The sequence below is a fragment of the Tachypleus tridentatus genome, chromosome 13 (genome assembly GCF_004210375.1).
Source record: "Tachypleus tridentatus isolate NWPU-2018 chromosome 13, ASM421037v1, whole genome shotgun sequence".
In the NCBI taxonomy this organism is placed as follows: domain Eukaryota; kingdom Metazoa; phylum Arthropoda; class Merostomata; order Xiphosura; family Limulidae; genus Tachypleus; species Tachypleus tridentatus.
The window spans coordinates 78,577,244-78,593,012 of NC_134837.1; the positions used below are offsets into that span (position 1 = coordinate 78,577,244).

Below are 15,769 nucleotides of genomic sequence, written 5' to 3' on the forward strand. Positions count from 1 at the left end.
AATCTGTCTACAATAACTAAACATACAGTACAAGAAGACCAAACCTACATCCATCTAAGACAATGAATCTAGAACAGATGCAAGAAAAACCTAAATAACCCTCTTGAAATATTCAGGGAGACCTCTGATAAATGGATTATATGCCCTAACTTTCTAACAAGAAGACTCTGGTATGGATCTTGAGGATATCACAGTCATTTTTATTGTTTTCTATCATTGATTTGTTTGATTGATAAGTTTTTTTTAATCTTAAGAAAAATAAATGTTCTTTATTCCTTTTCTGTTTCTTTTTCTGCAATTATATGAGGATATTTTGAAAATGTTTACGTATCTTCTTTTTTACAAGTTAAAGATTGTTTTGTATCATTTCTGTATATTCTTTTGTACTTTTATAATATTTTTGTGAGTGCAGTGTATCATATCATGTGTTTCATAAACACTGTAATTTTTTTTTCTCTCATATTGTACAGCTTCATCTGCAACATCAACTCAAGCAAAGAGTACTCCACATCCTTTATCAGAAGTAGATTCTGAATCATTTGCATGTAACTGGTGAGTATTATCACATGCTTAAGTAGACTTAGAGCTACTAGTTTGGATTGAAGTGAGTGTTTGATTATTTGTGATGATTACTCTGAAAACTGTGTAATTACTGATGTGTTCTTATTTCAATCTTGTACTATGTTTTTGGTTTTATCAGACATAATTACTTTATGTGCTTGTAGTGTCTCTGAACTACTTCATTAACTTTGTTCTAATGTTTTGGTAAAAGTGTAGGAGATTCATAATGCTTTGTACTTGTAACAACAAATAGTGCTAGAGAAACCTTTCATATATGGTTACTAATATAATCTTAATATAGTTCATTTTAAGTTGGCTTTGAAAAATTAGTAATGCAATCTTATCACCCTTATAAATACCAGGACATATTGATCATGAGCCTCAAAATATTTATTCCATAATCATGCTTTAGTGACCCACAGTGCAAATCTTACTCACTTTATGTTCAGTCAACCTAAACTTTCATTGTTTCAAACATTATGTAGAGTATTGGGATAAAGGAAAAAGTTATTCACAGGGTAACCTCTCTCATCACAGTTTAATTATTTTTAATCAATTCTTTCAGACTGAAAATGCAAGCATTTCTAAACAATTCACCTTCATCATTTGTTTTATATTTGTGTGTGTGTGTTTGATATTTCTGTATGTGTACTAATGACACTTTGTATCACAATGTTTGTTTATCTTTCTTCATCTTTATTCAAGGATATTAAACTTTCTAGTCTTTGTACTGTGTCACCTTATTCTTTCAGAATGCACCATTTAGCTACAACAGCAAAAAATCGTGGGATGTATGTACTCCACAGAGAAGAATGGCTATGCTGAATACATATACTTGCACATCTCTCTCTTGTTAACTAACCAACCTTAGACTGTAGTGTTACCATATGTTGTTAGTTTTCATAAGCATCATACACATGTGGTAGAGAAGAAAGTTTGCATTGTTATAATGTTTTTATAGTTATGGTTATTACTTTTAATTCACAGTAATTTCTGACTCACTAGCCAAAAAATACAACTATTGTGGTTGGTCGTGGGCTACTCTTTAGATCCCAGAAATCCAGAAGTATAAAATTGATACGTCTGTGAAGTGCGTGATCAAGGGATAACGTGTCTCTACTATTTATTAGATCCAAGCAATTATTAAGGTATTTCTGTCCTACCAAAGTGAACCACCCAGTTGCTCTGGTGATGCTGGTTCACCATTATTTAAGTACTTTTTAGCCCTCTTATCTTTGTGATATTTTTGCTGTTCACTCAGAAAAGGTCTTTGTATTCTCTGTTCCCTAATTAATTTAGAATCATTCTTTCCATTGTCAAGATTTGCATCATGCCAAATAGCTTTCACTCTTTTCTCTGTTTGGAGGCAAGTCATTGGATACATCTGTAAGTTTACCCCATTCCTATACAGTTGTACTTTTCTTTGGGAACTTGACAACATCTCTGCCTAAACTTCTCTGACCTTTCCAGAAGCTAGATTTTGAACAACTGATGTGTCTTTGTGATCACATCCACACCTGCTACACGTATAGCACGTCAGATATTTTGCTACTTTACATTTGCAAGTTAGCTTTGAATCCAACCTCATTTTCATCTCAACAAAAACAAACATTCAGAGATTCTGGCTCGTACCTTTAGTGATAACATTGTCCATCTGCCTATTTGAATACATTTAGTGATGACATTGTCCATCTGCCTATTTGTATACAGTTAGTGGTGATATCATCAATCTGCATTTATTGATGATATTGTCCATCTGCCTATTTGTATACATTTGGTTCCCACACTAGTATTGGGGTTTTAAACAGCAGATTTTAATCAAACTTCATAAGTCACTTCCATTTCAGTTAAAAAAAAATCCAGTTTATTTTTGGGATAAAAGGTCAAGGTTACCATTTTAAAAACTAAAGATATGGTTAATGCGTAATAACCAGAGTTCTAAACAGCAGATTTTAATCAAACTTTGTAAGTCACTTCTCTTTGAAATGGAGTAAAACCTGTTTTTTCATGCATTGAATCTTGTCATCATATGTATAATATGTAATCACTTACTAATTTTTTCTGACACTGGATTATTGTAATGACAGTCACTATGAAATGGCAACACATCAAAAATGATATCTAAACCTAACATCCAAAATGTGAAAAATGTATGTAGAAATAAACACGGTGTCTTTTGAATCAGAATATTTTGATTGGCAGTCTATTATTGGATGTAAATAGTAACAGGTTTGTGAGACATCATAACAAACACTGTTATTGGTAAACAGTGCATGTATTGTTGATTATCACATTCTTATAGAAATCAGAATATGGTGCTCATAAACGTATTACTTGTAACTTGTATAGTCCTTTGAATATCCCAACAGGGCTAGACACCTAGGCTACCATGGAACAACAGAGTATTGCATTTAAGTTTTCTTGCAATAATCTAGTTGTCTTGGACAACTGGAAATCATTAATATTGAACAGTACCATTTCAAAGAAAAGGAGAAATTTTGGTTCTGTTAAAAAAAGAAAACAATGTATGCACATGAAAAGGATTACACAAATAAAACCATATTTATGAACACATCAAAAACCAAAATGAAACCTAATAGTTAGAGGATTGACTAATTAACTTATGGTTAAAAAAACTCAAGTAATTTTCTTTCTTGAACTTAGACTTGCTGTTCACTAGTCACTCTTACAAGAACTTTAAATTGTTATTTATGTGTCATTACATTTGTTTTATGTATTGTTCTTAATACTGAAATGCATCCTTACTGAATGAGTGATATAGTGTGTCATTTATTGTTAGCTTTGGAAGTAACCTTGTAACTTTGCTGTGTAAATTTAGTTTTCTAATATAAATCATCAAATATATTTTCATAAAAACAAAAATTCATGCAAATATCAAATGAAAAGCAACTTTATCATAGCACCAGTGTATTTCAATAGCCATTAGTTGCTTTAAAATGTTTATATTTCTAATAATATTTATATCATACCAAACTATTCTGGTACTTGAACAAATATACCATAACATAAAGATGTTGAATGAATTTGCCAACAAACTTTTAAATTTTCATGCTCACCAGATCACTTTTAACATCTATATCTAGATAAGTCTATTTTAAAATGTATTGAGAAACATGTAATTTAATCTCAGTTATACTTTTTATTGGTGTCTAATTTGTGGGTTAACCAACAAGGTCTTGTGTATTATATTGTAATGATTTCATAAAAATCTTGTTATCAGTAGAACTTAGTATGCCCTAAACCAGTAGAGCTTCATATATGTTATTCTATCAATAATCACTGTTAATTCAGTGTTTGAAGAGTTACATGTCATTTAATTATTTTCCATCATTGTAGGTTAGTGAGTACTTATGAAGTTGCTTTGGGCCATTCAGTAGCAAGGAATGATCTTTATGCTGAATATGTTACAACATGCAACAAGGCTGGTAGAAAAGGGGTTGTCAATGCTAGTATCTTTGCTAACTGTGTGAGGTAAGTAAATTTGACAATACATCTTGTCTGTGAGACTGGAAAAGGTTATTAGTTAAGTGTAAGAAAAACAAATGTATACTTACAAATTTTGACTATTTGATTATATGGAATGTTACAAATAGCATTAAACTATTGCTACTATTATTTTTGGTATGTAAAATATTGAAGAATGATTAGAAAAATATGGCTTAAACTGAACAGTGAAAGACTGTAAACAGCAGTTACCACTGTTAGTCATATCTTATTTTAACCAGTAGTACGTGAGATGAAAACAAACTTGATAAAAGATCAACTTACTTTAAAATCAGTGTTCAACTTCAGCAGATGCTCTGAGGAAATTATTGTTGTAGCAAAATTTATAACATACATAACAATGAAGTGTTAATATTAGACTCACAAATTAGGTTTTAAGCAATAAGGGTTTTTATATCAAATTTGTAAATAAATAAGTAGAAGACATTATTTCTTTGATGAATAATGTGAAAATTATGGTGGAAAAGTTTTAAGAAAAGGATTAAAACCTAGAAAGTAAGATGTAAAGTACTTGGATAATATCTGTATCTGGAGTAGTCAGTGCCCCACCAGTTTTATATTCAACGTGAATAAATTCAGTACCTTGCAACTGTGTATAACAGATTCTTAGATAACAAACCTTAGTATAATTTTACAAAAAAAAAAAAAAAAAAAACATTTTGCTATTTATGTTCAGATAGTAATTGCAAATTATATGTAAATTTTTCTTCATTTTTTTGTGTGTGTGTTTATTCCTTCAAGAAACACATTCCCACATTCAGGCTTACGGAAAGTTGACTCTAAGAATGGAATCATCACTTTCCACCATGATGGATTAAGAAGAAAACCGAATGCTGGATTTTCAATTCCTTTAGCAATTAACTTAGGAACACATCAAGGTATATTACTTATAATCAAACATATTTAAAAATTGGCATATTGTAGTTTGTTTAAAAACTTGTGTTTCAAAACTTTTTCGCTTGTGCATTAAAAATAATGATAGATGTTTTTCTGAATACTGATGGTAATAAAAAAAAAGTGTTAATGTAGGAATGTAACTTTTGTGTGTTTAAAATAGTGTTTACTTTTCCTGTCATTGTTGAACCATTATGTTGTGATACCATATGTTTTTAAAAGATCAGGTACTTATTGTTTTAACTTTTGTGTGTTTAAAATAGTGTTTAATTTTTCTGTCATTGTTGAACCATTATGTTGTGATACCATATGTTTTTAAAACATCAAGTATTCATTATTTTAACTTTTCTCTTTTGCACTAGCATTCATACCATTTATATATAACAAAATACATTTTCCAAATGTTAAAAAAAAATTATCTGTATTAAATAATGTTGTAGTTCATGTCACTGTGTTGTTCAACTGGTTGGGTAAATTGTGAATAATACTAAAGAGGTTCACAACTATATTTGAAAATAGTTATTGTACTAAAATTTACTAGAATTTGAATGTGTATATATTATATATATAGAGAGAGGGGGCACACACACACACACACACACACATACCTATTCAGAATTATGAACATTTTCCATTAGCTCTTGTATTGTGTCTGAAGATTTAGAGTAGAGAGGGCTAATTTAATCACACTTTATATAAACATTGGTATATTACTGCAGTTGTGAAATGTGGCATTACAAATAACATTGTTAGCACCTATATATTTTGTTCATGATAAACTCTCAACCCTTTGATAGTGTATTGTTAACACTGATAGATGAGAATGACACAGTATTTTTGAGTATGGATATTTGTATAGTGATATAGTTAAATAATAAAAAGCCAGATAATTCTTAATTTCAAAAAGAAAGCTCTCACTCTTCAGTATGGAAGCAGAGAAACTTGTTCAACAAATCACATGATTTCTGAAATTATAATTCAAACCAATCTGGAATAATGCCTTCATCTGCAAAGTGAAGGCTGTGGTTACAGAACAAAACCTTGCAGCCCAGAAAGCTATGACAGTAAATCTAAGTGTGCATATCTTCTGGTACTAATAACAAGATAATAAACAAGGATTACAGGTTGGTAAAGAATCATCACAAGCTAAAAAATCAGAAGTTTGAAGTCACACTTAAAATTCCATGGCTGTTTTCATAGGAATATGACCCAAGAAACTAAAATTGTATCAATCCCTTTTGACCATATAATATTCATGTCTTTCCAGTGCATCTTTTACACAGTTGATCTGCCTAAACATGGTGCTGGAAACAAACTTTCATCCTGTGTTTGATAGTTTGTTAAGATGTGTCATCTAAGTTGACCTTACCAGTTATTGCAGAATTTTGTTACAGTATAACTTAGTGTTTGTGGAATCATGATCATCATGATGAGTGTAATTTATGCTAGGTGAAAAGGTCCAAGGTGAACTTGAGACCTGAAATATCCTTCCTATAAAGTACAGTTAACATTGGTACATATATGTCATGGGTTAAAAAAGAAATCCAAAAAGTTTGTTTTTCAATATTTTTTTATTCTAATCATTTGTGAAAACTTCTATATATATAATATAAAAGTACAGTCAAGAATGGAATTAAATAGCACATGATAAAGGGTTTTGCTATAGTTAACATGACATAATCTAATAGCAAGAACCTTCGTACTTTTTCCTGTTAACATTGTTAAAATATGCATGTTTTTCAAGTATAATACAATGTTAATTCTATAAAATTATTTGACAAAAGATTAATTTATATATATGTAATGTAATAGGTAACAATTAAGACCACTTTCCAATGTTTTTTTTATTTTTGTCAGGGACAGCAGCTACTAGTGGCTTAGGACCACCTTTGTCTCGAACACCATCTCCTTGTCCTTCACCAGTTACTAGTTCCAGTAGTAGTCCAATCTTGAAGGGCAAGCTTACCTCTACTAGTTCATCACCCTCCTCTAACCAGTCCCGTCAACAACCCACCCAGACTGTATGTGGTTCAACCCTCTCCTCAGGTTCAAGTTCTCTCATCAAAACTTTACTAGCCAGTAAGGTTAGCAGAAACCTTCAGAGAAACCAACTACTTACCCAGAATCAGACATCTGCACAAGGAAACTTGCCAGAATCTGTCAGTCCAGTTTCCCAGGTCACTTTATCTGATTCGCTTTCTTCAGCTACACACATGACATTATCAGAAGAAATCACTTCTACTAGTCCAAATTCACACGTCAATCTATATCGTTCAGTTTCCCCAGCAGTTACAGTCACACATGCAAGTTTGTCAACGATGGTTACATCAGTTAAGTCAGCTACACAGGTTACATCATGTCAGTCACCTTCTCCAGTTACTCCTGTAAGTGTTTCAGAAATGACTCTTACTACTAATGTAACATCACAGTTCACACAATCTCGGTCAGTTACTTCACCTAATACAGTTACCAATGTAACATTAACAGAAATGGTCAATTCAACCTCTATTACATCTCCACTGGCAATGTCAGCTGCCCCAGTTACTCCTGTTACTTCATTTAAACATGCAAGTGTATCAAAACTGGTTGCTTCAGCTGAACCTTTTACACGAGTGATATTCCCTGAAGTAGTTACGATGGCTTCTTCGAAACCACATATAACTTTGTCAGAATCAGTCATTTCATCCAATACAGCTTCACCAAAATCACTCTTAAATTCTAATGCATCTTTGATTTATGTTAATAACACCAACAGTACAAGTCATTCCAGTGACACACAACTGGGTATGGAAGAAAAAGTAGCTGCCAGTAATCAACTAAAACCACAATCAAATTTTCAGGTATCTAGTCAGGTCTCCAGTGGTTCCTCTACTAATCCCCCTGGTTATTAAAACAGAATCATCTGTTACTTCTTCACATGTGAATGGTGTTCAGCGAGATATCCTGTCAGAGGTAAGCATGATAGTATTATGAATAATTGGAACTTTATAAGTAAATGATTGGTTTTTCATGTGTTGTTTTTTGATATTTAATCAACATCTATACAACAAGATGCTAGCTTTAGATAGAAAGAAACAATTTGTTTTTTTATATGGTTCTAATGTTTTTTGAAATCAGAATAAATATCCAATTTTAAGAATGCTAAAAAGGTTTTGTGATTTTATGACATATCTTGCTTATTCTTGTGTGTAGAGCATTTATAGAAAGTTCAAGTGCTAAGCATGTACTGTAAAAAATATATTTATATTGTATAATTAGTACTTGAAACCATCGGAAATCAGTGAAACTTCATAACTGAGAAAAACAGTGACAGTTGAGTTTTTACAAATATTTCATTTATTACATGAAAATATCTTTACTAGTGAAACCATGGTGGTAATAAATGTAGTAATATTGGTGAAATGTACAAGTGTCTTTGTTTTTCTCAATCATTTAATATGTGTACATATACGTCGTGTGTGTGTATCTATGGATTTTTAAGACTCCATTACATAGATAAATTAATATATAGAATTGTACAGCCTTTTTTTTCTAAGTTTAAATACTTTTATTTGTGAGTTTTTGACCCTCTTATCAGAGTCTTCTTTGGAAATATTGTAAAATAGTTAAGAAATCATCTAGTAATAAAGAAAAGAAATTTTCTTCTAATTTGTTTCAGCAGAAAAAAAAAAACGTTTTGCATAAAATATTTTTCTGGGTATTATGTTGTATTTTATATTGATTTAAGTGTTTTTAAATCGAGGAGAAAATCTTAAAAATGTTTATTAATCACTTACTGAAAAGAGCAAATTTGATAATTGTAATTATGAACATATTTAGGGTTTTACCAGCTCACCAATTAAACGTTAATTATATTTTCCAGAATTACATGTTGGTTAAAGTTTGTTATGCTAGGTAGAGGTGACATTTGTGCAGAAAATTCAGTCAATTATGTGTTTTTTAAGACAACACATTTTTACCTGAAGAAATCATCAGGGACATAAACTGGTTTCTTTTTTAGCTGCATTTCACATGAACTATTTTTCTCATTACCAAATCAATATTTGTAAAATGTTTTGGCAGTTTTTAATTTATTTCTTTTTTTATATCTCATATAGTTCCAAATATTTGATTAAATATAAAAAGTTTTCTGATAATTAGATTTCATTCCTTCATTATTTTTCTGTTTTGTTTTTGAAAATCTCAGTTTTCTTTTTCTAAATTGACTGTTATCTTACAGTAATGATGAACTTAAAAGTTTTTTATTTTGTTTTTTACAGATTTGTTCAAAAGTATTTGCTGATGACTCATTAGAAGAATTCTCTAATTTAGAAAACTCTATAGAAAACAATCATAGTGAAGTGATGGTGGTTGACGAGCCAGGAACAGTTACCCAAGAAACAGGTTTTAACCACTTAAACAATTGTGTTGGGAATAGTGGAGATGAAAATAATGGCTCCTCACAGTTTTATAGTTTGCCATTTAACGTGCAAATCACCAAACCTTTTGACTGTTCGTCTACAGTAACCAACTCCTTAGCCAAATCCACAATTGTTGTTCCAAATGGAAATGATCAGTATGCTGTCACAAAATTTGTTCTTTCTTCACCAGGAACTTCAGTAGCCTCCAGTTCTATTTATGCTGTGAGTACCAGTAAAGCAGTAGTCTCATCACCTCAACTTTCTGAAACTGTTTTAAGTGGCACGAAGGAGACGGATGATGTTCGTAGGAGGCAGCTGGTTAAAGACAAAATTTTCAAGAACTCCCCTCTTCTCAATGGGCTGTTAGATAAAGGCAAGTTATCTTTATCTGGAGAACAGATAACTAATATTAATTTAGAAAGTCACAATGGAAATGGAGAAGGTAGTTGTACAAGTTCATCAAAGATTGGCAGTAATAGTGGTGTTGTATTAGGAAGAATTGTTCTAGATTCAAAAGACATTATTAGTGGGACACCTAGTATAGTGAACATATCAAACACAGCAACTGGTACTGTTATAGCCAATAACCGAATGATGAGTTCAGAAGACAGGCTACCAATAGGAGAATCCACAAGTACAAATGGTTTATTCAAAGACTCTGAAACTCCAATTTCAGGCACAGACCTGTCCTCACTTTCAGACATAGCTAGAACTGTGGAATGTGCATCCAAAGTCATTTCGAGGACTAACATAGAAAATCAGTGTAATCAACAGCCTGTACCCAACACAGCTGTGCTTCAGCCAGCCAATTTAACCATGTCTCAGGTGGTTCCATCATCTGGTTGCCAGACTGCTACATTTATTGTCAGTATTCTCAATCCGAGCCAGGCACTGCCAACACAACACCTCTTGCTACGTGCCACAGGAAACTCGGTAGTTCGACTGGAAGATTCTGTGGAACTAGTAGGGTTCCCACCTGTTGCCAAGACACAAATATGCCACCAGAATGTTCTTAGCAGTCAGACTCCTGTTAAACGACCGTCCACTGACAATACTGCATCTACAGTGTATCCAGCAGACTCTAAGCGACCTCGACATGATAGTAAAGTTTCATCCAAATCAGTTTTAACGCACAGTACAGAACTTCAGCCAAACAAGGAAGTGGGATCCTCTTCTTGTAAAACTCCTCAAGCTACAAAGCAAAATAGTCACTCCTCCAAGACAGCAACTTCAGGAAGTAAGCAACGAAGCTCTTCTCACCATGGCCGAACTACCAAGGAGTTGGGATCAGGAGCACGAGAGAAGAAAGGACAAGAAAAGCAGTCTTTTAGCCAAGCAAGCAAATCAACAATGAATAAAGTTACCAACAAAAAACTAGAATATATGTGTGAATGGAAGGGTTGTGGAAGGTAAGATAAATTATATTATGTCTCATGTAAAATAATATATTTAATGATTTTTTGTTTACACATAAAAGCTCCATTGAATGTTTCATATATATAATAGTGGTGTTGTTTTAGGAAGAATAGTTCTAGATTTCAAAGACATTATTAGTGGGACACCAAATATAATGAATATATCAAATATCATCTGGTACTGTTATAGCCAATAACTAAATGATAAGTTCAGAAAACAGGCTACTAATAGGGGAAGCCACAAGCACAAATGGTTTATTTATTCAAATATTCTGAACTTCTAATTTCAGGCACAGGCCTTTCCTCACTCCAAGACACAGCTAGAACTGTGCAGTGTTCATCCAAAGTAAGAGTGAGAATTGAAACATTCTAGGTATAAGCACTCAACTCTGCACACATAATTAATCTTCCATGACTTAACTGGTTTCTACTTTGTTGTTGTTATTGTTGTTTTGGATTTTGTTTAATAGATGAAATATCTCCAATGCTTTTGGATGCTGTTACCACAGGCAAACTTTGTCATGACCTTTGGATTACAAATTGAAAGTGAAATGAATTTTTATAAAATATTTTGATTTTTTTTTTTTTTCATACACACAAATAGCCAAATATATTTTGTTCAGGGAACTTCCCATACTCTGTGTCATGAGGATCAGTTGGTTTGTTTCTACCACTCTTTTCTTCCAAAGAATTGGACTGCTGATAGGGTGATTGGTTGTTTTTCTCCCCACTGTTTCCTCATTATATGATTGCTCCATGTTCATTTTTTATATATAGTTAGAGTTGTCTTTGCTGTACTCTCAGACTGCACTCTTTCAAGTACACTGCCATTGTCTGTTTTACCCATGCTTACCTCTTCCTCTAAAGACTTATTCCTTATCATTTCACAGATTTGGTTTGTCATGTTGTCTGTCTGCATATTTTTTTTTAACAAGTCAGAATGAATAGTTTTCAATATCACATCCATCATATTTGGCATATCCCTACCTCATCTTGACACTGACCATTGGACGTCTTGCAGGTTAATATGTGAACTACACCTAACACATTCATGTCACTATTCCCCAGTTTACTCAGAGGCTTTAGTGTGGTATGTTTTACTTTTTGATTTCAATTTGTATCTTCTGTTGGTGATCTTTAATGTTCTTTGTGTCCCTGGTATATTTCATGATCCTACCATGAAGTGCATTCTTATGGAAATCCAAAAGAGTGAAGAAGAAAAAAAAAGTGAGTGAAATAAAGAAATAATGCCTACATCTGGAACTAAACACTTCATTAATTATATTTGATGTCATCTGGTCCTGCTGAGTGGTTGGTGTTGCCTCACAGGGAATGCTTACTTGAAATCTAGGGAGTGCAGAAAGTGTTAAACCCATCCACTCCTCTATTCTTCTGGTGTAGCACAGGTGAACTTTTACTTTCCCTAGTCTCAATCCACTGGAGAAAGGTTCCTCTGTGCATGGTAAGTGTTGTACAGGACACTTTATAATATCTGTCACACACTTTTTTTATGGATATTTCCAGCCAGATTGGACTTGAATTTTCATCAGAAAACAAATGAGAGTTTTTCTTAAGACTTCCACCTATCATTATAGTATTTGTCATGTAAGTATTTGATTGAGATAGAATAGCTATCAGCCCTAACCTTATTACACATTCTACACTCCTCCAATCATGGTGACACATAATCACCAGAACTAGATTTTTCTAACATCTTTTGCTCTCCCCTCTCAGTAAAAAAGATATATTAGGTGAAAGGTATGTCCTGAATGAGAATGTTGCAGACTTCCACTTGGCAACCACAATTTTACAGGCTTTTTCTTTTTGTTGCCATTTCAGAAAAGAGCCTATCTTTGTATTTAATCACCACCATCTTCATTGTGTAATTCTAGTTCTTAGTGGTACAGAAAGGTAATGAACATTGTGTATCAGATAAGCACATACCTCTACACCACCTTCCACTCTTCCTCTAGTTCATTGTCAAGAATGAGCCTGCAATCATGTGCTAATGCTTGCTACAGTTACTGATTATGAAGGTTATCAGCATCCTATTTATGGAGGGCTACAGCATTGATGGTGATTTTTGTTATCAGCTGGTATAATACACATAGATGTGAATAGTAGTGGGAATTCATTGAAGGCTCGTGGCATATGCAAGGTATTCCACGGAAGTTACATGCAGGGTAATAAGTTTTAGTGTTGCATAGATATAAATATTTACCTGAACTATGTAACTACATATTCCGGTATTAAAAAAATGTTAACTTTTATCATTGTGTTGTTCTTACATGTGAGTGGTGTATTATTATGTGAATTCAACACATTTTGAAGAATTTTTGGAATACCCTAAGAACAAAATTTAAAGTACAGCTGTGGCATCAGGTAGTGTATATTGTCAAAAATATGTTATTTTGGTATTAGTTGTTTAGTTATTTTCATTCATAGTAAAATCTTGAGTAACAAAGGTATTTGTGATCCATTATGAAGTGTTTTTATTTTTATTTTACATGTTTGAAATTGTTTCATAATTTTATGAACTTGTTGAAAAATTTTAAGAAAATTATTAAATCAATTCATAATATTTAGCTCAGAAAAGCAAGATATAAATAAGTAAAGTATGAAATGCAAGAGAAGTGGTAAAGTTTATATTTAAAAACTATATAAAATTATGACCAAGAAAAATTATGTGCAAGAAAAAAAATGTATGATGTTCAAAATAATTATTTTAAAGTTATAATTGGATTTCTTGGTACCAGGTGTCATTTTGGAAACTTAATATTTAAATGTTTTTAATCTTCTGATGTGATATAACTATTCTGTAATTTCTTTTTGTTATTAAATTTAACTGGAAAAGAACACCAAATATTACACATTTGTCATGGTGATAGTACATTAGTAAAAATTGTAAAAAATACAACAAATACCACAAAATGAATAAAATAACTATTTACTTTTTCTTTTTCCCCAAACAAACAACAGATTGATTAGATATTTACTAAATTATCAAATAATGTGAGATCTCTGCATACAGCCATAGGAAATATATCAGTTATATTTGTTTGTAAACAAGTAAAATCTTTACAAATATCTGTATATATATCCGTATTTGGACTTATGTAAATTTAAAATAAATATCCATTGTGCTAGTAAGAGTTTAAAAATTCTGTAAAAAAATCTTTATATACATAAAGTTATTATTCATTGTGCTAAGGCCCAGCATGGCCAGGTGGGTTATTGTGTGCGACTCGTAATCTGAGGGTCGCGGGTTTGCATCCCCATCACACCAAACATGCTCCTTTCAGCCGTGGGGGCATTATAATGTGATGGTCAATCCTACTATTCATTAGTAAAAGAGTTGGCAGTGGATGGTGATGACTAGCTGCCTTCCCTCTAGTTTTACACTCCAAAATTAGGGACAGCTAGCGCAGATAGCCCTCGAGTAGCTTTGCACAAAATTCAAAAACAAACAATCATTGTGCTAACAGCAGATACTTTTAGAATTCCATTTTTATAATGTACTGAAAAGTTGCTACTTACTATAACTTGTTCTAACAGAAAGCATAACTTATATATAACAGCAGATGTAGAAGCTCTCAGTTCTCATCGATTGTGCTTACAGAAAACCAAATACCATTCATGTGGTATTTGCAGATTATTGGTAAATCTTGTGAGACTTTTACACACAAAATATCAGATTTTTGAAATAAGAATTAAGATTTTTCAGTTAAAATTTTTTGTAACTTTTTTTTCTTTCAGAATGCTGACTATACAGCATGCAAAGTAATTTTGAATTTAAGATTGAAAATACTTTTATACATCAGAAAAAATTTAAATTCCACGTGTGAAATCTTTATAACCTTCAGATAATTATCACATTTTAAAGAAAAACTTTCTACTTTATCTGTTATCTTCAGTATTGAATCAGAATTTGTATATGTTTGGTAGATTTGACTGATTTTACAACCATTATAAAAAATTAGGAATATAAATTTTTTTTTTTTCTTTTAAGAGTGACTACAAATTATGAATCAAACATAAATGATTAGTTTAACCATCTTAAATATCATAACATTATACATTTATATATATTTATTTTTGTTATACTGATTTTTCAGCCATTGCTAGCTAACATCACAGAAGTTACAATGGCATGTTGCACATGCACTAATGTGTATCCATGAATGTGAAACTGACCCTTATAAACTGACCTTTCTTAGGTGTATTTTAATGAACTAGTATTTTGTAAAATACAGTCACATTTCAGTTATAATACATTATATATGTATATACATTATTATTTACAAGTATGTTTTTACTCTTATTTTTTATAAGGCATAGAATAGTAAATAAAGTAGTAAAGCAAAAAATGATCTCTTCTAATTATGACCTTTTTATTTGGTTGCTTCCTGTTGTAGGTTGCTAAGCCTTAAAAATTTTACTTGTGGAGTATATGAAACAAAATAATTTTTTTAGGTTTTATATATAATTTTGAATAACCAAAAAAATTGTAAATTACTATATTGGCATATCACCTATTTTAACTTATCAAGTTTAATAACTAAGCTGTATTTGAGTCTAAAATAATATAAAGTTTTGAACAGGCTAAAGGCTTGACTTACCAGCACAAAAGTTTGTCTTAAAAGAAAGAGATGATGCTTTTATATGTGAAAATGGCTGAGTAAACCACTTGGGGACATTCTTAGCTTTTGATTAGTTATTGATATGTCATATACAAAAATTAAGTTTATATAAAAGATCATTTCCAAAAGTGGAAAGAGGCATGCAGGGCTGCTGTTTAATTCAGTACATGAGTGATATCTCAGTAAATAGAAAAATAGGATGTTCTTATTTTATATTCTTGCTTGTCAATACTGGTAATTTGTGTTCCTAATTTATACAAAACTGCATACATTGTATTTTGACATCACAAAAATCTAATCTGAATCAGTTCTGCATTCAACATACCACGTGACA

The 15,769-nt window shown here is 31.7% G+C and overlaps 1 protein-coding gene across 1 annotated transcript in view; it reads left to right on the forward strand.

Annotated features, from left to right (window-relative positions):
• Nucleotides 1-15,769, forward strand: part of LOC143236196 (uncharacterized) — a 75,927-nt gene that overhangs the window by 55,251 nt on the left and 4,907 nt on the right. The window contains exons 13-17 of the mRNA XM_076474488.1: nt 471-552; nt 3,919-4,053; nt 4,828-4,964; nt 6,838-7,868; nt 9,240-10,789. Coding sequence (XP_076330603.1) covers nt 471-552; nt 3,919-4,053; nt 4,828-4,964; nt 6,838-7,868; nt 9,240-10,789 — 2,935 coding nt within the window. The remainder of the gene's footprint in view (nt 1-470; nt 553-3,918; nt 4,054-4,827; nt 4,965-6,837; nt 7,869-9,239; nt 10,790-15,769) is intronic.